General features: G+C 44.6%; 1 protein-coding gene across 3 annotated transcripts; it reads right to left on the bottom strand.

The window, feature by feature from the left end:
- Positions 1–32: 32 nt before the first annotated feature.
- On the bottom strand, positions 33–27,602 carry LOC110529425 (protein FAM53B). Of its 3 annotated transcripts, none has more exons than XM_036985380.1 (5): positions 27,446–27,602; positions 13,573–13,834; positions 12,941–12,995; positions 9,962–10,818; positions 33–1,596 (listed from the first exon to the last, which is right to left on the bottom strand). In XM_036985380.1, exons 2-5 carry the CDS (start codon positions 13,654–13,656, stop codon positions 1,237–1,239), a joined length of 1,356 nt encoding a protein of 451 aa, XP_036841275.1. In that variant the 5' UTR covers positions 13,657–13,834; positions 27,446–27,602; the 3' UTR covers positions 33–1,236. The 3 variants fall into 3 exon arrangements, with proteins under 3 accessions (XP_036841275.1, XP_036841280.1, XP_036841271.1); XM_036985385.1 differs by lacking the exon at positions 27,446–27,602 and adding an exon at positions 14,009–14,208; XM_036985376.1 differs by lacking the exons at positions 13,573–13,834; positions 27,446–27,602 and adding an exon at positions 12,368–12,735 and having other exon boundaries at positions 12,941–12,982.

Below are 27,602 nucleotides of genomic sequence, written 5' to 3'. Positions count from 1 at the left end.
GGTAATGAAGAAACAACATGGACCACAGCAGAGGCAGTTTGTGTTTTTATTTCATGTCTATCCTGTTAAAGAAAAGCCTCTTAATTCAGATCCTTCACAAACAGATCATAAAAAAAATACATTTAGAAAAATATACATTGATATTAGAACTGAAAACTTAAAACTCAGTGTTTATTCAAATATACATTTTGCATATTAGAATCTATTAAACGTCACAAAAGGTTTGTTTCGAGTAGGGTATTCTGAGGTGTAAAGACAACACATGTATCTGACCGACCAAATGGCCTGTTATTTCCAAACCCATTAAAAGCTTATTTACATTCAGCGATGGTGTGTGAACACCTTCGGAATTCCAAATTGACCCCTATCCCCTAGGCAATCTGAAACCCTTGGATAGGTAAGCAATATGGTGAAAACTCCACACCGCCTGTTAGAAGGGAAGGTGAAGAAATGACCATAATACTGGTACCATCTTCCTTTCATATCTACAGGAGTGCCTAGAGTATAGGGGCTAGGGTATAGAGGCTAAGGGCTAACTTGGAATTCAACAGGGAGTGTCCTTCCTGCAGGTATAGTTGAAGAAAAGTGTCAAGGTGATGTCTATGAGAAAAAAATACTGTTTCTCTCCTCTTCTATTTCATCCCTCTCTCCCGGTCCATCATGTCCCCCCCCCATTCTGGTAGAGAAAAGCAGAAGTTGTAGCATATTCCTGCTGCAGTTCAGTCCAGGTGTATAGGGAGGTACTCAGGCTAAGAGGAGAGAGGGCTTTTTGGAGGTATTAAAGACTATCCCTCACTTTCCCACTCCTGAGTTAGGCTGCACGTCGCCAAGCGAAAGCCACTGCCTTTAGATTCAGAAAGACAACGAGACAGTTCAAAACAACTGTTTGTTCTGCAGGATCTCAAAGTTCAACCAAAGAAGCCATCTGCCAATTCAACATGCAACACCTTCTATTGACACTTCCACGTGCTTTGTCCTTCGTTGACATTACACACAATACAACCCCCCCCCCCACTGCATTTACAAACATCCTTATAATGTTCCAAAAACCACTGTCTAAAATCGCTAGGTTCCTCTCTCTGAGGTCATTTCAACCTGCTCAATATCCACCTATCATACATAAGGCATCCTTCTCGTGGTCATGAAATTCCAAATTCTCCTGCAATCCTTCGGAAACATTCCTCAGCCTTCACAAAAGGTTATGACAATCCTTTATCCAAAGGCTTCAGGTTGCATTCAGTTCCTCTCGATCTGGTCAATGTCCAGCTCACCCCCCAGCTGGTAGATGTCCTTCTCTGTCCCATACTCACCCTTCCAGGGGGTGTGTCCCTGCCCCATTCTCTCCCCCCCTCCCCTGCATGGGGACCCGGGCCTGGAGTCCAGGCTACACGCTGAGTCACTGTCCAGCTCTTTATAAGAAGAGTCATCCTCCTCCTCGTCCACTTCCTGTTGAGTCTCAGCACATAGGTCAGACGCACAGGCGAAGTCAGATTCCGATTGGCTCAAGCTCCTGGTGGAGGGCGGGGGCATGTATGAGCGACAGCTGTCCGGACCAGAGAACCCAGGGCAGCTCAAGCTGTGGAACGTCTGGAGTTTCTGTTTGAGAGAAGAGATGCGAGGTAAAAGGGAGATATTAGGATAACTTTATAACAACACAAAAAATATTTATAGTATCGTCGTCTCACTGTTCAATCTTGATTCAGGTCACAAAACCTATGCATGTACACTTCAGAAATGTCATTAAGTCATCTGGAACACTGAGTTGTTGAGAGAAACCTGAGAGCTTGACCTTTATGGCCTGTGGGTGTGTGACTCCTGCTTCACCGGTGGAGCTGAGCTCACCCTCCCACTAGGGAGCTAGTTTTGTTAATGTTCTGGTAAGTCACTCAGTTCGAGGAAACACAGTGGAATGATGACATGGTGCAATCAGCTGCAAACCACAAAGGTATCCTCTTCCTCCCAACCCCATGGGTCTCCCTGTCCTGCTGCACTGAGGGGATGAGGAACTAAAACACACAACAGACTAAAAAAGTGACAAACTTTCCTGAAGACTTACAATGTTCTATATACGATTCCTCCAATTGTCTGGCTTGACCTAGCTTGGTAAACCTCCTGAACTGCACTGGCCAACTCATACACCCATCATCTAGTTGACCCTTATGAATAATCGTGTGTTGGACAAAGGGGGTTAGGTACGGTTATTGCTATTGCGAGAGAGAGAGTGTTTGTGTGTTCCTGGTAAATGGACGTCACAAGCCCTGAGGAGAGAAAAAAAAAATGACTCTGGAGCAGCTCTCTGTTTACTCAGGGTGTGATCTCTCCTTTCAGAGACCAGACATGTGTGTACACCAAACACACTGTGCCCAGGCAAGGTATGCAAAGCAGGCTATTTGTGTTACAACGACTTGTGTGCTCAAGAGCGAGAGACTGTGCATCTACTAATGAGCGAGAGAGAGAGAGAGAGTTTGACCATGTGTTATGTGAAGAGCTGTGCGTGTGGCGGTGTGCACGTGTTTGGTTGTTAACGCCTGACCTTAACCTTGATTAGCACATCCCATGTGGCCCAACACAGGGCTGACTGAGTTTCACTTCTTTGTGTGCCAACTGTCAATGCAAGATACCCCTATGTCTACACCCATATGTGAACCTGTATCATCAACATAACATCTATATTCAGAATGGTGTAGGCTACTCTAGGCATTTAAGGACGGTTCATATGCATATTTTTCCATCTGTGTCAGTATACGTACTGAATGTGGTACTGACGCCTTATTGTGTAATGTTTGCTTCCCTAAAAAAAAAAACGTGTCCCCTCATTAAATGACTTTCCCTCCGCCTTCCAATAGAGCCAGACCACAGACATTCCAGCCGTGAAAGGGTTAAGCGTCCCTCTCTCCCAGTAGCAGATGTTGGAGGTGAATAGAGATGTGTTCCTAAAGCCCACGGTTCCTCCAATTCCTCATTCACTTCTTTTACCAAAAGTTTTTTTTACAAAACGTGCTTGTTATGAGAGAAAGAAGCAAAAAGGCATTTCAATGTTTCAATAAATATAAAGTGATACGTTCATATAACTTTAATGTTTACTACCTTTGGACGTCAGCTTTACAGTCGGTGGCTAAAACCTGAGCAGGGCTAACATTCAGACATACTCTGGTACACCTACAATATATTATAATACTGTATGTCAGGTGAACACTGGAGGCCAATGCTTCGCTCTAGTTACCTCAAAAAGAAAATACAGACAAGGAAAGGGAATGGATGTAAACACCAGTATTTAATGGCACCGTTGGGCATTTCTGTCACACACTTTTGTGTTGTTGAGGGCCTCACCCTCTTTCTTCGACCCCTGTAGTAACCCCTCCTATAGCCCACTGAGGAGAGAGAAGGGGGAGAAGTGGACGGCAGGAGGAGGGTATTCTCTGCAATATGCTTCCCATTAAATCCTCCTGGGCTACAACCAGGATTTGGGGTAAGGAGCTTTAATACTCTGAAGTTTACCCAGCTTTTTGTTCCTCTAGAGCACCTCCCTTGAGTAACCCCCATATACACACACAGTCCTGTCAGCCCCTCCAGTCCTAGAAGGCGCATAGCATTTTGTTCTAGCTGGATAGTGTAGACAGCTGCTAGTGTGGGAACACACAAACACACACACACAGGGCTAAGAGGTTAAGGAAATATCCCCCTAGATAATGGGGCTGTGAACAAACAGTCAAAACAACACCCTACTAACAAGCTGGCAAAACAGTGCTACTCATACAGCTCTTCATCAGAGCGTATTTCCTAGCTTCATTTAAAAAGCATGGTACTGGCACAACAAGTCGCCCCCAGAGAGACAGTGTGTTATGGGGTGGAGAGAGAGAGACCTCCTGGAGCAAACACACACAGGCACACAGGAGGAAAAAGAACAAGAAAGGACAGGACAAGGAGGGGCACGACAAGGAGGGGAGGGACAGTACAGGAAAGGGAGAGACAGGACAGGGAGGGACAGGACAGCACAGTACAGGATAGGGAGGGACATGGCAGGGAGGGACAGGACAGCACATGGAGGGAGAGGACTGGGAGGGACAGGACAGCACATGGAGGGAGAGGACAGGGAGGGACAAGACAGGGAGGGACAGGACAGCACATGGAGGGAGAGGACTGGGAGGGACAGGACAGCACATGGAGGGAGAGGACTGGGAGGGAGGGACAGGACAACACAGTACAGGATAGGGAGGGACATGGCAGGGAGGGACAGGACAGCACACGGAGGGAGAGGACAGGGAGGGACAAGACAGGGAGGGAGAGGACTGGGAGGGAGAGGACAGCACACAGAGGGAGAGGACAGGGAGGGAGAGGACTGGGAGGGACATGGAGGGAGAGGACAGGACAGGGAGGGAGAGGACAGCACACAGAGGGAGAGGACAGGGAGGGACAGGACAGCACACAGAGGGAGAGGACAGGGAGGGACAGGAAAGGGAGGGAAGTAGAGCTTAACCCATAACTGGCAGACAGACAGACAGACTATGACTAGTTTAGCAGATCTACCTGTGTGTGCATGTGTGTATAGTTTGCTGTCACAGCAGGGCCCCACGCCACACCCCGCCACCACACCCACCTACTTAGGTGTTCCCACAACCCCGCAAGGACTTCAGCTCAGCTATGCTCGCCATGCCTATCATTCCAGAAATGGGGGGAGGAGAGAAGGGATAGAGAGCGCCCCCCTTCATTTTATGAGCCTGAACTCGGGCCAATGAGGAGATATTAATAGGCCACAAGACTCCTCTGCCAGCCATCCGCCAGCAGGGGAGATTTAGGGAGAAATAAATACCCCCCCCTCTCTCTACCCTGCAAGTTCTCTCAGACACACACAAATTCCCCATGGTGGCTGGACCTTAGCCCATTAGCACAACACGCATCCACACAATTCACACCCCATTGCATCAGTATGGCTGAGGGATATACACACACACACACACACACACACAACAGTACACACCTACTCATTCAAGGGTTTTTCTTTATTTTCACTATTTTCTACATCGTAGAACAATAGTGAAGACATCAAAACTATGAAATAATACATATGGAATCATGTAGTAACCAAAATAGTATTATAAAATATATTTTGATTTGTTTATTTGAGATTCTTCAAAGTAGCCACCCTTTGCCTTAATGGCAGCTTTGCACATCATTATGAAGGATTGTGTGTAGATTACTGAGGATTAAATAAATAAATAATAATAATTAGAATAAGGCTGTAACGTAACAAAATTTGAAAAATGTCAAAGGGTCTGAATAGTTTCTGAAGGCACAGTTTACAAAAAGTGGATAGCCCTTCAAATTAGTGGATTCGGCTATTTCAGCCATATCCATTGCTGAAAGGTGTATCAAAATCGAGCATACAGCCATGCAATCTCCATAGACAAACATTGGCAGTAGAATGGCCTTACTTTAGAACTCAGTGACTTATAACGTGGCACCATCACAGGATCTCACCTTTCTAACAAGTCAGTTTGTCAACTTTCTATCCTGCCAGAGCTGCCCCGGTCAACTGTAAGTGCTGTTATTGTGAAGTTTAAATGTCTAGGAGCAACAACGGCTCAGCCGCGAAGTGGTAGGCCACAAGCTCACAGAACAGGACCGCCAAGTGCTGAAGCGTGTAAAAATAGTCTGTTCTTGGTTGCAACACTCACTACCGAGTTCCAAACTACCTCTGGAAGCAACATCAGCACAAAAACTGTTAGTCGGGAGCTTCATGAAATGGGTTTCCATGGCCGAGCAGCAGCACACAAGCCTAAGATCACCATGCGCAAAGACAAGCATCGGTTGGAGTGGTGTAAAGCTCGCCGCCATTGGACTCTGCAGCAGTGGAAACACATTACCTACCCCAACAGTTTGGGGAAGGCCCTTACTGTTTCAGCATGACAATACCCCCGTGAACAAAGCGAGTTACATACAGAAATGGTTTGTCGTAATAGGTGTGGAAGAACTTTACTGGCCTGCACAGAGCCCTGACCGTAACCCCATCAAACACCTTTGGGCTGAATTGGAACGCCGACTGCAAGCAAAGCCTAATCGCCCAACATCAGTGCCCAACCTCACAAATGCTCTTGTGGCTGAATGGATGTGAATCCCTGCAGCAATGTTCCAACATCTAGTGGAAAGCCTTCCCAGAAGAGTGGCTGTTACAACAGCAAAGGGGGGGACCAACTCCATATTAATGATTTTGGAATGAGATGTTCGACGAGCAGGTATCCACATACTTTTGGTCATGTAGTGTATTTGTGATTGTATACAAATGTAAGCGAAGTTTGAAATTATTATGTTTCAGTCAAATATTATATGTGCTTGGGCTTCTCAAGATCAATTTGCGGTCTATAAATGATTTTTAATTATGTTCTGGCCCCCTGACCATCCGCTCAAGAAACAAATAGGCCCACGCCTGAATCTAGTTGATGATCTCTGATCTACAACATGCGCTGGACACATAATACAAACACAGATAAAACAATGAGACAGATATTTCACCGTATGTATAAATGTGAAGCATCCGCTTGGCGTTTCCACTCACTACCAAATATGGTAGTGAGGGGAAGCCCAGTGGCCGGCAGTGGGAGAAGATGGAATTCTATGGATTTTGGACGACATTCCTGCTCATTTTCTCATCGATGAAACATTTCAATAACATGTTCTGTTACCAAAACTAAAATATATGTTACAAACAGAGTTGACTACGTTTTGTAGACTTTACTCTTTGCCAAAGTAAAAAATAAAAATGCATTGTTTAGAAGGAGTGAAAAGGCAAATTGAGTTATTGCACATGCTCACTTCACAGAGTAGGCATTCTCTAACGGAAATATGCACATGCATGCTAGAACGCGCCAATAAGATCTCGCTAGCTCGTGCTTGGCTCTGCCCACCTCCGTGCTTGTTCTGCCCACTATGACTCATTTGTTCCCATTTGAAAACGACAGGCTGTGGTCTATCTTCTTTTAGTTATAAAAAATGTTATACAAGTCATTTGATCCAAAACACAAGGGGGATGGATGTACAACATGTTCCACCTGCTGAATAACAAACATTTTATTCTCACTGTAGCCAAACACTGTAGTTCCCTTAGATGTAGTCTTGACAGAGGTCATAAGAGCGCTGGTAGGTCTACATGATGCAACAGCAACACCTTGATAATTTAACCAATCAATGTAAACCTAGTCCTGACACCTCACACCTAGTTTCTCTACACAGAGTGTGTGTGTGTTATTCACTGGGTAAGGCCCAACTCTCATACATGAAGAAGCATTCACTTTTAATGTTCACCATCATACAGTCATGACATATGCATACACACCCACAGTGACTGAAGGTGGATTTGCCCTTTTGAATCACTTTCACATGTAAAAACAGCCTCTGAGAAAATTGGGCAATCACATTCTCATGCAATTATGCTCGTTAAAGTCAATCTGAGTTGCTTCCCACACAAACCAAAAGGTCAATAAATATGAACAGAGTGACATAACAAATGAACATCTCAATTAAAAGACAATTCAATGATTCCCCCACCAATCCTACTTGGATTGGAGAGGACAGATTTCCATACAATCAAATCTATTCCATTCATTCTCTCTTAATGTCAGGCAGAACACATTTTGTAACCAGCCTAAAACTTCCGGCTCAACACTTCCTTTTTAACCAACCAACAGTTAACACTCCTCATCTGTCCTCATCCAGAGACCACTACACCTCTCTGGGTCTGTCGTACCCCTCGCCCATAAACCTGCATTACAAATGTTGTCACTAGTTACAGTATCCCAGCCACAAAGTCAAAATTGGCTATATAGTAAAAACAAATTAAAACAAAAATGTGCTTTTCGGGCCTTCATTTAAGGTTTGGCATAAGGTTAGCAGTGTGGTTAAGATTAGGTTTAAAATCAGATTTTAAGAAAAGAGATTGTGGAAATAGGCAGGGTTTAGACAAAATTATGACTTTGGGGCTGTAGTAACTAATGACGACCCAATTAATCAGTACAAAAATAACAACCATGTTCATAGTTTAATACATACAGTACAGTTATATGGAGATACAGTACATCTGCAGTGCTGTATACAGACTGTTTCTGCTTGTGTTTCAGTATAGCAGTCAAGCAGAAAACATCTGAAACCCTACCTTTTCGAATAGTACCTTAAATCCCCCCCCAAAAAGCCTTTTGTAATTTAAACACACACACACACACACACACACACACACACTTGGCTTTTCCCTCCTTACTAGCCCTGACTTTGCTGATGGCTACTTTATCCAGGGAAAATGTACTTACTATGACAGTGATATGTGGTTGTCCCACCTAGCTATCTTAAGATGAATGCACTAACTGTAAATCGCTCTGGATAGGAGAGTCTGCTAAAGGGTCATACTCATTACCTTACCTAAACCTTACTATACTCACCAGGACTGAGTTTGACTGAGAGTGACTGAGTTTGGGTGTGTGCATCTGTGACAATGTGTTTGTATATCCATGTGTCAGTAGGCTTTTGTGACCTACAGTATTCTGTGTTGTGAGAGAGTAAATACCGACCGGTAAGTGGATATCTGGTTTCATGCGTGTGAGGCTTGAAACTACTGATCAAACCCGCACCACACGATCTCATCAGTCCTCCTCACACAATGCTAAAGCGCAGTCGAGCAATCCCAACCCAAAACAAAAACAAGGTTATAAAAAAAACTAGCCTCTATTCGGGTAGTCTCGATGCCAAAAGAAAAGCCTGTGAGCCATTGGAGAGGCGTACTGGGGAATTCCAGAGAGAGGAGGTAACTGGTGTGGATAATGAAAATGCTCTTGGTTTTCCTCTCTTAGCGGCTGGCATGGACATAGGAAACATGCTAGGCTCCATTACTGAACACTTGTTGATTCAACCTTGGCTATCCCCTCAGTGTGGCTAGGAACAGTTTCTTCGAGAGGGGGAAGAGAACAGGAAGGGGGGCGGGGGAGGGTTGAGGTTGGATGCTTTCTAGGACAGATTTAGAGATCTCTAGAGAGGACAGGGGACCTCTGAGCAGGGAGGGCGGAGAGGCACACAGTAATATCAGCTATCTTCATCAGTGTTTACACTGAGCTAGTCCTGGAGGAGCCTTATACGTGTTGGGTTTAAATTCCAAACTGTGCTCTCAGCCTATTCTCAAGGGAGACGCATTGGTCAGAGGGATAGGGCCAAGTGAGCCAGACAAGTCTTGGGTCATTGAAGACTGCATATAGTGCCGTCTCAACATTAATTAGCTGCGATCAACGTGCAAAATTAAACTGTATCCATCCAGTCTATATGGAGCCATCAAGTAGTAATCACAGAGCAGTTCCACAACTTCCTCTGACATTACACAAACAAGCCACCCCCAGGCCAGGCAGAATGTGATCCAGCTAAAAATGTAGGCAGGGAAGTGGACTGTGTGGGTTCAACCTTTGCATCGTGTGCTTACCCAACAGAGTCAATGAAATGATAACCGGAGCCGAGTGAGGTAGAGCATGGCAGTGTGAAGCATGACGGAACACAAGAAATGCTCCTTAGTTAATGCCACTTCCCAAAGGGGAGGCTTGAAAACACTTACCCTCTGCGCTACAAACCACTGACCCAGAAAACGTAATACAGCCCGTTTTAATCCCCCACCAGATCAGACACAGAGAAAGAAGCCTTGAACGTTCCCCATCTCTGAACAGAAGTATTCCTCTGTAGTCATTTTGTTTGGCCTGATCTAACCTTATGTACTCAGGTTATTAAAGGTATTAAAGCTGTGTAAAGACTTGGATGAAACTTGATCTATTCTTAATCGAGATGAGTAAATAAGGATAAAGCTCTGTGAAATGTCTGAGTCATTATAACATAATCAAAATCCACTAATATGTTTTGATCTACAGCTGCCTCTGTCATTTGGTATGGTCAGACACTCCTGACAGACCATTAGGGTGTGTGTGTCTCAGTGGCTACTAACCTGGGTCATCTTGGCCAGGTCCAGGGAGGGCCGTGGTTCCTGTGCATCCTCTGGTCTCCTGCGCTTCATGCCAATCTTTTTATCGTTCAGGACGCAGGGCTGGGACTTGCTCCGGGACAGGCCCCCAGTCCCCCCTGCCCTCTGTCCAGCACGTCTCCCCATCTCTTGGGTGAAGTCCGGGGAGCTGGCCCCCTCCCTGTGGTGCTCTGGCAGGCTGATCTGCTCATGGGACAAGGAGAGGGGCCTGAGGGAGTGGTGGTAGTGGTGGTGGGAGGGGGACGTAGGGGAGGCAGTGAACAGGGGGTGAAGGGGTAGGCGCTGGGTGAAGCAGGGAAGCTCCAAAGCCCCGTCTGTGGGGTTGTTGGACCGTGAGGGTAGGCTGAAACTGGAGCTCCGCTGCATGGCAGGAAAATGACCCCCTGAATAACCTCCACCACCTCCTATACCACCTCCTCCAGAGCAGCGATGCACACTCCCCCCACTGTGGCACCTCCTCTTCTCCACCGCCGTCCACACTCGCGACACCTGAGGTCTCCATGAAGACCGGCAGCCACCAAACTCTTCTGAGAAGGAGAGTGAGCGGCACTGGCGCTTGCTAGGGGGTGCCGTGGAGGCTGAAGGGGAGTTGGCGAGGGCCAGGGACTGGGTGGCTGCCAGCTTGGCATCGCCAAGGTTAAGGTCTCGAATGAGGCTGGTGATGGCGGTGGCAGGGCCAACCTCGTGGCCCCAGACCAGGCTCCTCCGCTGGCACTCCTCGGGCAGAACATCCCACAGGCTCTCCAGACTGGCGCCGGACTCGCAGGGCGTCCCTCGCTGGATGGCACAGCCTCGGCCAAGCTCCAGCCACCTGTCTGCCTCTGGAACACATGGACACACTTATAAAACATACAAACACACACACACACACATATATGAACGAACACTTATACATATAATTTAATTTGACAAAATGTAATCAAAAAGTGGACATATAAATCAGGACAGAACAGATGGAAAGTTATTGTATCAGGGGCCTAAGCTGAAATCATTACTATCATATCATGCTCCTCCTTACTGCGTGTCCCCTCTAACATAAGGCCCCTTATGCCATCTAACAGAGTTGTGAAAAATCCCACTTCATCTCCTCTAGAGGCTAGCTTCATGTGAAACAATAATGAAATGGACAGCAGGGCTGACCTTCCAGGGTGAGGTGCCGTGTGCAGCTTCTTCACGCATGCGCGTTAGGATGATCAACCGAGTAAATAACCACATGTACCCCAAAACGCGCACCTCACTTTAGAAAACAATAGACAGTAAGCAGCCTGAGGCCAGAGGGAGAATAGGCCAGCAGTAGCAGCTCTTGGTTAGAGACAATTCTGTGTGAAGTGAGTATGGTCACATCGGTAGGAGTTTTAATAGAGAGAGAGATGAAGCGCATCACTCAAGGTCTAGATGCCCGGTTAAGGTGGAGACAGGATAGTAGAAGAATGGCTAGCTACAGACAGGGGATTGGATCGACCCAGGCTGCACTGCTTGACAGAACACTACCTGCTGGAACAGAGCTGCTAGCTCCTGGGTTGGGTAGACCTTTCAGTTGCATAGTGGCAGGGCAATAGCCTGAGCTTTCTGGTAGTACAGGATTATACAAGCTACCTGGCAGTGTGTCATTAATCAAATCACATTTTGTATTATATAGCATTGCAGTTGTCACAGAACGCTTAGCTAACAAACCCTACGCCTGCTCGTGGCAAGTTAACAGTGGTGTTTGCCCAACACCCCTACCAGTCACAAAACAAACATTCAAGTCAATGCTCTACCACTTGATTGACTGTTGATGGGTTTTTCTCAGACTGAACGAAAACTTCAAAAGGTCCTATGAATGTTGGCAGAGAGGCAGCTAGGTGTCTGGGCATTCCCTTCATTGCTTCTCAACATCTCTTTGCTAAGCACAACTTATTGCTACCTAACATTATGGTAGCAGCCATCCCAGGGGAAATGTGTCTGACAGCTGGTTTGGTTAGCAGGATAGGCTAGCTAGGCTTATTATTCTGTGAAAGTGGATGGCTTCCTACACCAATGATTGGTTTAAATTCAGATAGAATTTGACAAATGACTATGCCAACATTACTCGTCACAGGCAAAACACCTACCACACTGGTTCTAGCTAATTTTGCCACTACTGAGCTCAAAGCTAACACAGAACTCTATTGATACCCAATTGGCAGCAAGTGGCCCACCCCTGTCCAAACCCATCCCTTCAAATGCTTCTCTCCATTTTTGGTGGGCAGAAGTCTTTGTTTCAGTCCCAAAAAACAACAACATGACCTGACAAGAATGTCTAGCATACAAAATAACAACAGGAGAAAACATCGAAAAAGGTTCAACTAGCCCAGTGAAAAATGTGTTGAAAAAGGACTGAAATCCCACCTGAAGCCAATAGTATATATAACACGTCTTGTGATGCCAGTTGTAACAGTAGAAACAGCAGTTGTGGGACGTGCATCCCGTTAACCACTCGCGGGTACATTGAACAGACGACATGGCGGGGTCCAATGAGACTCTGATTTACAGTGGCTTGTCTTTCAACACGGGCGGAGGGGATAAGGAGCATGACGTTCACCGAACCAAAAGGGAACCATTGACAAAGGCAAAACAACACTCCGTTACAGTTAAGTCCCATGAGTGCAGTACACAGCTCTGTGTGACGGCAGGTGCACACCAGACATGAGGGCGAGATGAGACAGGAGGAGGACAGGCAGAAACCGTTATAGGGGAGCTTGTAACGAGGCATCAAGCTGGTGAACAAGACAAAGGAAATGAACACGAGCGAATGGGAACAAATAATGAGACAGTTTTTATGAAAAGCACGGAGGACATGAAAAGCAGATTGTTCAATTCAACCAGTTTCCACAACAGCCCAGGTCAATAAAGCCTAAGAGGAGACAATAAGAAGCGTTATGGTGAGGACAGTCTGAGTGAAGGGGAGAGGGATGCACTCACCCACAGTGCCACAGGAGAAGAGGGTAGTCCCTCTGCTCATGGTGTGGCGCTCACGCTGTTGACAGACAGATGGAGGGATAGACAGGGAAAAACAGACAAAGAGGATATGGCTTAGACTAGGCTCATTTACTCAGACTCCAAACATGTCCGTACATAACTTTTCAGGCATCGAACACGAAGGAGTGCACACACACACACACAATTCAGAGAAAATAACAGGCAGGGTGGTGCAGGCTGGCTCATAGAGAAATAGGGCAAAGCAGCAGTCATTAACATTACTAGGAGTCACAGCAATACAGTGTAATGTCAGCATTCAGAACTGCGATGACCCCTTACAGTACACAGTGAGGGTTATAAAGAGGTAAAACTAAAACTAAGCCTTTTTACCCAAATTGCTTGATTTGAACACTGAGGTAGAATAATATACAATGTATTTAGAAGGACCAACGTAGAGGCCATATGAATACACCTTGGTGGCGAGCACCTTGCCAAAAACTACAATAGGCTGTATTGTAGAGAAGCCAATAGAAAGCCCAAGTCTCATGTTTCCAAGGCTGGTGGAGAGAGAGGCACCTGTAAGGAACTTGTTGCACTACTTCAGTTATAGGTCTAGCTAGCAGAGTTTTACCTACCAGCAGCAAATATTCAGTGTCCTTAGCCCTTACATGATCGCCACCTTTCTTCTTTTCCAGTGTTTTTGAGAAGATGATCACCATGGTAGGGCACAGCTCTGCTCCAGTCCGTTCCAGTGCAGGAGAAGGCCGTGGGAAGCCATCTTAGGTGAGGACGGATGGGGAGATGGTCTTTTGGGCAGTTTGGACGGGCAGACGACCACCTCTCATCCGCAGAGTGTCCTCGTTGGTAGGGGAGCGTCTCTCGCTATTCAGCCAATCCCTGTGCAACAACAGACAGAAAGAGAGAGATTTGGTGAGCACACACAAATATTACAATCCATAAAAATGTGTGCATGCCATTATGGCGCCCGGCATGCGTGGGTGCATATTTGCAAATGGGCACAAATGTGCGTGAGCACGCCATGATTGCAGTACGTGTCATAATGATCTTTACCATCACACCACCAGTGTGTCCCCAGGCGCAGGGCGAGGAGGAAAGGAGGATTGGTCCTTGTGGGTGTGTCTGTATAGCAGGCAGTAGGGCCCTTAGAGAGACGAGTCTAAACACATACAGTCAGTCCACTGGGCTGGGACACCACAAACACAGTACAGCACAGGCTCACTCTTTACTGAATCCTCCTCTTCGAATCTTTCACTCACAACACCAGGGAGCTAATCCAAAATGTGCAGTTGAATCCCCCCCCCGACAGACAGAGCTAGGTTATATCAGGAATAGCATGCAAAACAGCTGATTAGAAAGGTCCAGGCCTTATTCTCCAATCAACAGCCTACTAATGACAGCTTGCAGTTTCTACTGTGGGCCAACGGACACAGCTACCACAGTCTCCAGAGCTCCTCAACTAACCCCATGACTGTTCTGGGTTCTCCATAAGATATGGTTCAATGAAGTGGGAGCATGTAAGGGATGAGGATAGAAAAAGGATGGGTCAGTTGGAGAGGAGAGAATGTACTGGACGTTAAGGTTGCATTAATATACTATATGACAAAGAAAGGGGTACTGTGCTTGCCAACTGTGGGAAACAAAGGAGTTGAAATAATGAGGGCATCAGCCCCTGCGGGCTGTCCTCCACCCAATCCTCCACCCACAAGGGAAAAAGAGACTAGGAACATTTCCCATCCTCATGTCCTCTGCTCTCCTCTCCGGTCTCATGACAGCATGGAGCCAGCCAAACCCTCCAACGCTGGGCCAATTGTGAACCGCCCTATGGGACTCCCGGTTGGTTGTGACACAGCCTGGGATTGAACCCAGGTTTGTAGTGACGCCTCAAGCACTGCGATGAAGTGCCTTTGACCGCTGCACCACTCGGGAGGCCAATGTCTAAAGTTGAGGGAGTGTGCAATTGGCATGTTGACTGCAGGAATGTCCACCAGAGCTATTGCCAGATAATTGAATGTTCATTTTCTAACATAAGCCGCCTCCAACACATTTTCGAGAATTTGGCAGTATGTTCAACGAGCCTCACAACAGCAGGCCATGTGTAACCAAGCCAGCCCAGGACCTCCACATCCGGATTCTTCACCTGCGGGATCATCTGAGACCAGCCACCTGGACAGCTGATGAAACAAACTGTGGGTTTGTACAACTGAAGAATTTCTGCACAAACTGTGCTCGTCATCCTCACCAGGGTCTTGACCTGACTGCAGTTCGGCGTCGTAACTGACTTCAGTGGGCAAATGCTCACCTTCGATGACCACTGGCACGCTGGAGAAGTGTGCTCTTCCCGTTTTTTTTTTTTGTATGGCGTTGGGGGCGAGCGGTTTGCTGATGGCAGTGGGGTTATGGTACGGGCAGGCATAAACTACAGACAACAAACACAATTGCATTTAATGCACAGAGATACCGTGACGAGATCCTGAGGCCCATTGTCGTGCCATTCATCTGCCACCATTACTTCATATTTCAGCATGATAATGCTGCGCCCAAGGATTTGTACACAATTCCTGAAAGCTGAAAATGTCCTAGTTCTTCCATGGCCTTCATACTCACCAGACATCCAGCCACAATCAACAGCCTGATCAACTCTATACAAAGGAGATGTGTCGCACTGCATGAGGCAAATGGTGATCACACCAGATACTGACTGGTTTTCTGATCCACGCCCCTACCTTTTTTTAAAAGATATCTGTCACTACCAGATGCATATCTGTATTCCCAGTCAGGTGAAATCCATAGAAATGGGCATAATGAATTTCCTTATATGAATTGTAACTCCGTAAAATCTGTGAAATTATTGCGTTTATATTATTGTTCAGTGTATTTTAAAAAGATGAGATGTTGAGGATTATTATAAATACAACTATGATGTCATACAGATAAGCCAAACACCTGTGAGTCCCAATGTGCACTGAACATTTCCAAATCATAGATTGTCACCGTTTATGATCACTATATTTGGTGTACAGTTACAAGAAAACATGACGTTATACCCTGGGTCATTCTCAAGTTTCTCAAGAATGAGCCTGTTTGTTTATTGTGAGGAAAAGTCATTGTGGCACACACACCTGACTCCTTTCTATATACAACCTGTTTCTCTGAATTGCCTTGCTCAAGTCGAACACTAGTATTTTTAGAACTTAGTTAGGCCTCTTGGCATAGGAATAGGAACCCAGATTGAGATTTATATTGGACAATTTTTGGATTGCTTAAACAACTGTAATGGTGGTATGGCGGGGAAGCAAGGTTGTGTTCCGAACTAAACAACTACAAGTGTGCTTGCCCTGGTTCCTCAACGGTACAGTACCTTAAAGTTGAAGTCTCTTCTTTGAGTCATAAAAGTGCATTGAAATTGCTTAGGAACTGTGGCCACATGGAGATACCAGTTAGTCCTTTCATTCCAGGAATAGTCTTATTATGTTATCCAGAGTATTTTCAGATTTTGTTATCAAAAAAATGTGGCGAAAAGTACAGTAGATGTTTGGATTTAGTGTTGTGTCAGGTGACCTGTAGTGGACTCACCTTTGGTTTAACAATGTTCCCATGATCTCCAAACTGTTCCCTTTCAATTGCTACCATATAAACTATCCATATATGCCAATTCCCACAAGTGTAAAGGGTTAAATAATGTTTCATACCTGGGTAAATTCTACTGCACTTGGCTCCAATTCAGGTTAAGGTCCAAAAAGGATCATACTAAATGGCAATAGCAATTGCATTTATAAATCCCTAAAAGGAAAAAAGTTAATTATGATCCAATTCCATAGGGGAAGTACTGTACCTAACAGTAATTCTAAACAGATTTTTCTTCATTATAGAAGTTGGGTCTGCGCACAGGCCTCTTGGCTCTCAAGGGTTAATTACTGAGGAGAGGCAGAAAGGACTGTACTCGTAACATCACCATGCCAAGGGACTAGGGTTCCCGGTTTCTACTGCTCCTACTGTTTTGCTTCGGTACTGCAGTTTAACAGACCCCCGTCCCAGAAATACAATTTCAATAGACGGCCACAGAGAAGTCAGATTAGAAAATTCCTAATAAAACACTTTAGTCATCACCTTTGTGCAAAAAACATCCATTGAATTATACAAATTATTGTCGCTGAGGCCTATTATTGTTCCATCACTTTTTCCAAGATATTAAAATATTAGCAACCAGAAAATGCTCCTCCATTTCCTGGTTGCTAAACTTCTAATAATTTGCCTAATTTAATTGTGTAGAGAATCATTGTACCATCTAAACCACTGTGAAATCTCTTTTACATAAACGAAAATATTGTATTTTCAGCCGTTTGAAGCTTTTGTACAAAACCGAAAGTACAAGACACAAAAACAAAACGTAAGAACTGGAAGCATAGAAATAGTGCACATAAAAGAGATCTACCATTTCTTAGACTTGCTTTCAATGAAAATGACAGATCTATAACTTACATTTCTATGTGAATTTGGTCAGGTCACCCAAAAAAGTTACATATTGCAGCTTTAACCTTTTATATTCATCAAATGTCTGCCATGTTTTTGGATGATGTGATGACGTTATCGATACTCTCCCTGCTTCCTGTGCACATGTGAATTGTGAATGGGCGCCTGGGGGGGACAATATGGGTCCCTGTAAGGTTTTGTGGCACAGTGTTTGGTGTCCATCACTGATTGGATGTAGTTACTGCAGAGGAGAGCTATCACTCTCTAGTTAATGCTGGGTCAGCCCTTTCTCATGTTGAGGTCGTAAAGCAAGGCTGGAGAGGTCACAGCATACCAAGCCGCCCTCCGGCCATCCCCCCAGCACCCGTTGGCTGGACACTTTGTCCAAAAACGCCACCCCATCATGCAACAGGAGCTTGGTGAGAACACAAACAAAGCAGCTCTCATTCATTAAAGGTTTTACTTGACATCGTCTGACTTGATGTGCGGTAAAACGGCGGTTGATTTTGGCCTTCAAGTTGATTCTACACAAATAAAGGCTTTATCTCTATGAGGACTTTGAAAGGCCATTCACTTCTTTATCTCTGAAAGAAGAGCAGTGACCATGACAACCCAGTCCTGTAACAAAGGGGAAAAACAACAGAGAGAAGAAACACCTTTCTTGAGAAAGAGTTTCCAGAGAAACACACCTTTCTTGAGCGAGGTTTCCACGGCACTGACATGTAACCCCCCCCCCCACGCCACACCGGAGTGCAAAATGTGTTGCCATTTTAAATTACCGACACATACACAAATAACACTTCCCCTGTGCTCACAAGTCAGCACTCTATTTCAGGGTGTTGGTGAGCAGCAGCAACCACCTCATTAGCTAACATTTGATAAGAAAAACCGCCAAAGGAAATCCACAAAGCCTTGTCAAAGCTATAATCAGTCTCTCACACACAAATACTGTAGCTGGTGCTACACACACACACACACACACACACACACACACACACTGACCCTCAATCAGAAAAGGAGGAACACAGTCAACTTGTGCAATATCCCATCTTGCTTTCACATCCACTTTTATTGTCCACATAGTAAACATCAAGATGTCGTCAACACATCCATCCAGATGTGCCAATGTTTTTTTTCAAACTACTGCAACATCTCTCTGCGTTTCCTCACTACAGGACATTGCTGCTGATTGATCTGTACAATTCCTAGTCTACAAGGGCAAGCATGCTACAGTATGGATGTGTAACATATGCTGCATTACACGGACATGTCCTCATGTGGAAAAAGGCCAACCTCTGACCTGGATGTTAGAAACTAGGACAGTCATATCTAGACAGTACATCACTTCCTTATCAGTGGAGTACATTAGTTCAAGCTTGAGAGATGGACTTCAGACACCGCAATCCCTGTTCCTGTCCAGTGATGCTATGCTTGTCAAAGCTGATTTAGCATCACTTCTTCTTCTTCTTAAATGATCCCTAATCTATAGAACAAGACTGAACCGGGTGGGTCTAAGTGTGAGGTAATAAAGGAGGTACAGACCCCCTTCTGGAAAAGCCTTTGCATTCCAGGGCTCTTCACACATCAGGTACCCTACTAATTACCTCCGCTCTCATCCCCTCTCCCCTCTCTCCCTCAGCATGTGGTTTCTCCCATTACCCCTGACAGGCTGCTCTATGCACATTAACCAGGCCCTAATCCACCAGGGATATGTTACATGAGAGCCTCCAGACCAGACCATGATGGTTAATCCCACGCTCAGGGCTCCATCACAGCTAAGGAGGCCACTCCTACGGTGTTTAAATAGGTGACGTTATAAAGAAAGTCACTTCCAACCCCATAATCACACGTCCCGGGTACCACTCCTCTCCAAGAAAGTTACATAACACTGAAGGTCTCATTTTGTGGGAGCTAGGGGATGAATGGTGTGGGTGTGTTTGGTGTGGAGGGTGATGTTATGACCAAAATATCATATTATTTTGACGGTATGGCGATATTTTATGTTTCTGAATAATAATAGTTCTAAATATGTTTTATGAGTAGTGCATTACTCTATACTGGCAACAATTCATTCTAAAGGGATAGTTTTATACTCAACCAAATTAGGGCAAAACTGACAGTGAAGTAGTCCAATTTCATACCGGTATACTGCTTATTCACAATATATTTCCCAGCCCTAGGATGATGGGAAATTATGGGAATTCCATTGAGTCATGACATGCTCACCTTTCTCATGAATGAGTGTATGACTTATTCAACCAAACATCCATCTGCTACTTGCTTGGTAACGGTCTCAATGACTTTGTGGGTGTTCGTGTGCATACTTGGAACGAGGGTAAGTGGGTTACGGGCCTTGCACAGACAGACTTTTCACTTAGTCGGCTCAGGGATTCAAATCAGCAACCTCTCAGTTACTGGCTCAACGCTCTTAACCGCTAGGCTACCTGCTGAGCATTATCACAGCAAAATCTCTGTGGAACATAATAGATGGATTAGGCTACGTGTTATTCTTTCCATACAATACTTTCATACTAATATAATGGCAGATGATCACCTTCAGCTCTTTTATCATCTTAATGTAAATGTGTGAGAATTGGATTTTCAGCAGCTGAGAATGCGTTGATCTTTCTGTACTCTGTCTTACCTCCGCCAGGCTGGCTGTCATGCGTGCGTGTGTGTTACTAACGACCCGTAGGTGTCTACTACACAAATCTACAGGTGTGTCTTCTCATGACGCAGGGTCATCACAGTCACGTATTGATCCTGCAAAATGATATATTAGAGATGATTGCTAATTATTTCACAGTAGAGTGTAAACACTGTCATAATAAAAGTTCTACGTTCACATAGTGTAAAAGATGAAGGTGTAGGGTAAAGGGATTGCCAAAACACACCAACACTAATTTCGCTACCATTATGACCAGATGAAAGAAACATGATTTCGCTCAGCTCATTAAACCTCAATTGTGAGAGGCGAAACATCTTGGCAGAGAAACTGTGGCAAATACTGTGAAGTGCAGGCCACTGCTTCAGAACTAGCATGGAAAACAGGATCTGCTTGCTAATGCTTTTATTTAGACTGTCTACGCCATAAAACAATGGAAACATACGATTGCTTTTTTTAGGGGTGTATAATTGACAGATTACACTCTAGACAGCATCAACAGAAAGTCTATCCAAACCTTGAGTGATTCAGACAGGAAATATGCAGTGTCGTTCAGAAAAGCAGGGAGAAAGGAGAAGGATAAACAGAAGAATGACTCCTTTGTCATTCATAACAGACGTCTTATGATAGTGAATGACAAAAAAAAAAAAAAACATGAGGTCACTTCAGTTGTCAGAAGGGAATTCAGGGTGAATGTCCATTAGTGGTGGTTGTCCATCTCATCATAAGGCTTCTTATCAGGCCTCTCACCAATCAGTGGTAATGAAGAAAATGAAAGGAAGCCATTTCAGACTAGTGGTGGGACACACGGATGTGGTGGTGGGACACACTGATGGTGCAATGTGTCACAGGGCTTTAAAAATGTCTTCCCTTCCCAGAATGCTTTTAATCTGAAACCAGATCTAGTCATTTGCAGGGGGTTGGGGAAGGTTGCTCTGGTGTATGCCAGAATGCCTCCTTTCTTCTCAGCAGTCCATCTTAGACTCTGTGGGCGTTCGAGACGTAACATTTACAAAACGCATCATGTAAATGAGATGTACACACAGAGACGTGGGGGAGACCGTGGAACATAACTTTTTGTTTTGAACTCGGCTCACAGCATTTGACGCTGTGGGCGAAGCAGAGCAGTTATGACTGAAGGTCACACAGAAAGAGAGAAAGGGCTGTCGTTAAAATCAAATGTGTGCAACACAGAGGCACAGACTGGCATGGCTAACAATCCTTCTTTCTGGAGGCTTTGCATAACGCCTCGGGCCAGGAAACCACAGAAAGAGGGGAGAGAGCAAAGGAGAGAGATAAAGTGAGAGGGCGACAGAGAGAGAGGGAGAGTATGGTCCAGTGCCTCGCAGACAGGCACGCAGCTGCCCACTCAGAGAATGAAGCCTTAATAGGGACACGCGCACACAAAAGCCTTGCAAATGTGTGCGTCTTAAGCACACACAGGAGCACAGAGTGATCCCCTTTAAAAACCAACTCTGCTTAATTACCTCCATAAATTACTGCAGCTATCCCATGTCCAAAACAAGTCCCTCTTGTCTGCCTACCGCCTGCCTAGCTATCTGAGACAACCCTGTTCGACTTGACTGTCTTTCACATGTAGATTCCAGCATTTACGATTTGACTGTGCTAAAAATAAGAAATTGAAGCAAGTAAAGACATTTTTTAACAAGGCATTGGATAGTTTGGGAGATCGTGATTGTCATGCAAATCTACTTTGGCAGAAACATAGGCAGCGATTCCTTGAATGAGGCCTATACTCTGGAAGACTGTAAACAAAGTTGTACTATACCATGCAAGTGCATACAAATTAAGACATAGCACAGTCGTTTGATATCAACAGATTGTCTGGAAAGGTTTGAGGAAGATATGATCTTCAATCTTTGTGACACTAAACAATGCTGCGTATAAAAAGCAAGACGAAGCTTAGGCCATGTCTAGACTTGACAGTTCATGCAGCTTTTGCATCCTGATACCCGAGTTCCGATCATGGAATTCCGAACACGTCGTGCATCTACATTTACAGTTGAAGTCGGAAGTTTACATACACTTAGGTTGGTGTCATTAAAACTCGTTTTTCAATCACTCCACAAATTTTGTGTTAACAAACAATAGTTTTGGCAAGTCAGTTAGGGCATCTACTTTGTGCATGACACAAGTCATTTTTCCAACAATTGTTTACAGACCGATGATTTCACTGTATCGCAATTCCAATGGTTCAGAGGTTTACATACACTAAGTTGAGTGGGCCTTTAAACGGCTTGGAAAATTCCAGAAAATGATGTATTGGCTTTAGAAGCTTCTGATAGGCTAATTGACATCCTTTGAGTCAATTGGAGGTGTACCTGTGGATGTATTTCAAGGCCTACCTTAAACGCAGTGCCTCTTTGCTTGACATCATGGGAAAATCAAAAGAAATCAGCCAAGATCTCAGAAAAAAATGTGTAGACCTCCACAAGTCTGGTTCATCCTTGGGAGATATTTCTAAACGCCTGAAGGTACCACGTTCATCTGTACAAACAATAGTACACAAGTATAAACACCATGGGACCACGCAGCCATCATACCACTCAGGAAGGAGACGTGTTCTGTCTCCTAGAAATGAATGTACTTTGGTGTGAAAAGTACAAATCAATCCCAGAACAACAGCAAAGGACCTTGTGAAAATGCTGAAGGAAACAGGTACAGAAGTATCTATATCCACAGTAAAACGAGTCCAATACCGACATAACCTGGAAGGCAGCTCAACCAGGAAGAAGACACTGCTCCAAAACCGCCATAAAAAAGCCAGACTGCGGTTTGCAACTGCACATGGAGACAAAGATCATACTTTTTGGAAAAATGTCCTCTGGTCTGATGAAACAAAAATAGAACTGTTTGGCCATAATGACCTTCGTTATGTTTGGAGGAAAAAGGGGGAGGCTTGCAAGCCGAAGAACACCATCCCAAAAGTGAAGCACAGGGGTGGCAGCATCATGTTGTGGGGGTGCTTTGCTGCAGGAAGGACTGGTGCACTTCACAAAATAGATGGCATCATGAGGGGGAAAAAAATTATGTGGATATATTGAAGCAACCTCTCAATACATCAGTCAGGAAGTTAAAGCTTGGTCACAAATGGGTTTTCCAGATAGACAATAACCCCAAGCATACTTCCAAAGTTGTGGCAAAATGGCATTAGGACAACAATGTCAAGGTATTGGAGTGGCCATCACAAAGCCCGGACATCAATCCTATAGACAATTTGTGGGCAGAACTGAAAAAGCATGTGCGAGCATGGAGGCCTACAAACCTGTCTCAGTCACACCAGCTCTGTCAGGAGGAATGGGCCAAAATTTACCCAACTTATTGTGGGAAGCTTGTGGAAGGCTACCCGAAACATTTGACCCAAGTTCAACAATTTAAAGGCAATGCTACCAAATACTAATTGAGTATGTAAACTTCTGACACACTGGGAATGTGATGAAAGAAATTAAAGCTGAAATAAATAATTCCCTCTACTATTATTCTGACATATCACATTCTTAAAATAAAGTGGTGATCCTAACTGACCTAAAACAGGAACTTTTTACCAGGATTAAATGTCAGGAATTGTGGAAAACTGAGTTTAAATGTATTTGGCTAAGGTGTATGTAAACTTCCGACTTCAACTGTACATGTGTCCACCCTACCCACACTCTCTGTTCTCGTGCTATATTCAAATACCAGTACGCATTCTACAAGTGGAGGAATAGTCTAAATATGATAACACAACAGACGCTGATGAAAATAGCTAACTACTGTAGTAAAGTAGCCAGCTAACCTCTGTAGCTAGCCAGCAAACTAGCAAGCAATGCTAAAGGGATTGCAAACTAGTTAGCATAACTCTAGACTAACAAAAAAAGCTTTTCTAAATATTAGCTAGCTGGCTAGCATTTGAGGCCAGCAAACATGTTCTCCACATACTAGGAATGCGTTTCCTCCAACGTTATAATGAAAAGATGCCTGTCTGTCCCAAAACACAAATATTCTGGAGATATGTGAGAGGAGTGCTGAGTGCTTTCGGTAGCCTGATTGTGTCCAGACTGTGGAGAAATCGGCACACAATGCCTCCCTGACCATATCCTGAAGTGATTAGCCGGATCTGAACACAATCAAACCACAAAGCGACTTTTGTGTGTCTAGACCGTCTTTTCAATGCAAGATTCGTATTCCGATAGCATATGTCACATGTAAGTGTCAAGTGTAGACACAGGCTTAGTCATCATAACTGTATGTCCCACCATAGCTGAGAAGTATGAACCAACACACAAACAAAACTGTTCTTTCCTCAACAAACAGCCCTTAGACTGTCTCAGACACACACAGGCCTGGTGGTCTACCCCTATCAACATCCCTTTTGCAATTAGATACTAGAGCTGATCCAATCTCAGCCTGACTGTCCACCTAGTTTGCCAGTGGAACTGAGATTCGTTTTCAAGTGAATGAGTGAATTCACATGCAAGCAAGAAACGAAAGGTCAACTACTGTATGTACATTCACTAAAACTACACTTTAGTTAATTTGCCAATAACCACCTCCGTAAAGAGAGAACAGAGGTGTATAAACCCACATAGGCATACCTCCTTTCAGGCTGTCCCAGTACGGTGAGAACAGACACAGACAAGTACACTGTAGGCATTCCTGGTACAAAACCAGTCCTGTCTGATATTTAGTTCATGAAGTAAAGATCAACCATCTCTCCCACAACACAAACAAGAGGGCAAAAAACACATACTGTAACAATAACTTCCCTAGTCCCAAATGAAACGACCCTGGCAAACCCATAGTCAAAGTGTTCCATCGTCAGTGGTACTTTAATCAGTGTAGGCCTACCCAAACATTCTGTAGTCACGCAATTACATTACACACTCCAACGATGGTCCAAAACACGACTCCAAAAACAATGCAATCTTACAGTACAGCATTTCCCTGCCAGCTCCTGAATCTCAACACATTGTTTCGTTAAGAGAGCGTAGGGGCGGTTTGGTTGTCTGAGCTCCTTCAAACTGAATTATACCATTCAGAACACCTTCAAAGTTGCATCTAAAGTATTTTTTCACAAGTCTACGTGTTTCATTCCACTCAGCAACACAAACAAAGAACAAAGTGACTCATATCAAGACATCCCCAGCTGCGAACCCTCCTCTGCAAAACCACAAACGAGAAGGATGATGTTAATTACAGAACTCAATTACAATAAAAGGCTGAAATATGTTGATGAGTGTGAAAAGTATGAGCTGGCGCACATTCAAAAAAGTTAGTAGAGGTGCTGACTAACGGCGAGTAAACTGTAGGCTATAAAAAAATAAAGAGAATCGGACACTCTATACAAGCTCCCAGTAATTTATTAGGTAAACCATGAACATTTCGGCATCACAGTGCCTTCTCATGTGCCATCACACGAGGGGCTCCCGAGTAATGCAGCAGTCTAAGGCAGCGCTTGAGGCATCACTACAGACACCCGGGTTCAAATCCAGGCTGTATTCTAACCAGCTGTGATTGGGAGTCCCATAGGCTGGCGCACAATTTGGCCAGTGTAGGCTGTCATTGTAAATAAGAATTTGTTCTTAACTGACTTGTTTAAAAATCACAGTGATGCTGAAACATTGGTTTACCCAATAAATTACAGACAGCTTATATATAGTGTGCAACTCTATTATTAATTTTTAGAGCCTAGAGTCTGAAGTCTTGCCCAGTGTGTTTGTGTGTGTGTGTGTGTGTGGCCTTACGGAAAACCCACATGAATTTCACGTGAAGTGTTCCAAAAACATTGAAATGAAATGGAAACAACATTGATTCAACCAGTGTGTTTCCAGTGGCATGTGATCTTATGTGAAGTTAATGTGATCATGTTTTTACATGTAGTTCCATGTTAAGTGTTCCCAAAACACTTGTTTACATGTGCAATTTCACTTGAAATCATGTGGTTTTTCTGTAAGGTTGTGTGTGTGTGACTCATGAAACACCTCAAATGACTATCAATCTTTTCACAGGTTGCGGTGCTGAGGAGGGTGTCAATAAAATGAGATAAGAAAGCCACACTTCCCTCCAACTGGCAGTTCTTGAAACAGACCAGTGTTACAGGCACACAACATGACTTAAAAGTGGGACAACTTACAAACCCCAAAGTGCCTACAACAACAATAATAACAACACATGATCTCTACAATTCCCAATCTGGATATTTGAGGGTATGCAGGTGTAAAGGATGGGCTACTGCACACTGCTTGCTAAGAGAGTACCTCCTGATTCGGGTCACACCAGGCTTGAACCCAGGCCTTGCCACCCTCGTAAAGCATCTTACCAGTCAGCACCACACCAAAAGCTAGCAATTCAGCAGCGCAGGTAGAAGTCACACTCAAGGCTGAGAAGTATGTTTCACACATCCCCATTGACTACATTCACCCCTCAAATGTACTCAAAAGCTGCCCCAGCATTGAGCTGAGCACAACTGTATATCTGGGTCAAGGCACCATTGTAAAGATCATCATGGCTTGATTAGCAAGCATCACTTGCTCCTGATTTGGCTCACACCAAGGCTCAAACCCAGGACTGCTGCCTTGCGAGCACATGTGACTACCCTCCTGAAACTGTCTTAACAGTTAGCACCACACGAAAAGGTAGCAGTCAGCTGCAAGTGGCAACACTTAAGGCTGAGAAGTAAGTTTCACACATGTGCTACACAGGCATGGTGAGAGCTGCGGAGAAAAAAAGTATTACTACACAAGGGTGGAGGGGGGTTCAGTTGAACCGGGTTACAGAGCTGGAGCATTGAATACAGGAAGGCTTTGTCCCAGTTGCCCAAGCACTGCGCACAACGCAAATGATCTCTCAATCAACTCCTTTCTATTCTCTTATTTGACTATGCGCTATTCTACTACAGTGGAAACATGCGCAACCGGCAGCTATAAAGCAAGCAAGTTTACGCAGCATCGCAACACGGTATTTAACTTGTTCCTCAATTACATTGTGCAGTAGCCTATTTTAAGATACATAAAACACGATAATCATTTGTGTTGGGGTTACAGCCTTTCAATATCGTCCCTGAAAACACAATTTCCCAAGCACTTTGTTTCCTGCTATTATGATAGCACGGATCACAAGCAAGCAACACTTCCCAGTTTATATTGTTGACAATATTTAACTTTCTCTAGACATAAGAAACAAGCTTATATGCTTATTTCAACTTCTTGCAATGGAAAAAAGCTCAAGCAAACTTCAGCAATCAACAAACTACTTTGGGCAACAAAGACACCCCCAAAAATGATTAGCATTCATTCTCAAGAGTGGCCTACCAATTCAAAGAAAATTTGATGTCGTGATGGATGGCTTACTACCTGGCCAGCTGAGAGTCTGTCGAAGTTAAGTCATCTTCGATTTCCGCAACAAAGGACCAGAAAAGTGTGTGGATCTTCATGCGCACTACTGCCTCCACAGCGGCGATGGCAGTGTGGGACTGAGAAACTGCATGAAACCCCGTGCTCGCTGGAACGT

This window comes from Oncorhynchus mykiss, chromosome 1, assembly GCF_013265735.2.
Source record: "Oncorhynchus mykiss isolate Arlee chromosome 1, USDA_OmykA_1.1, whole genome shotgun sequence".
Taxonomy (NCBI): domain Eukaryota; kingdom Metazoa; phylum Chordata; class Actinopteri; order Salmoniformes; family Salmonidae; genus Oncorhynchus; species Oncorhynchus mykiss.
Note: the sequence above shows the minus strand (reverse complement) of the source record. Positions and strands in the feature narration are given on the sequence as shown.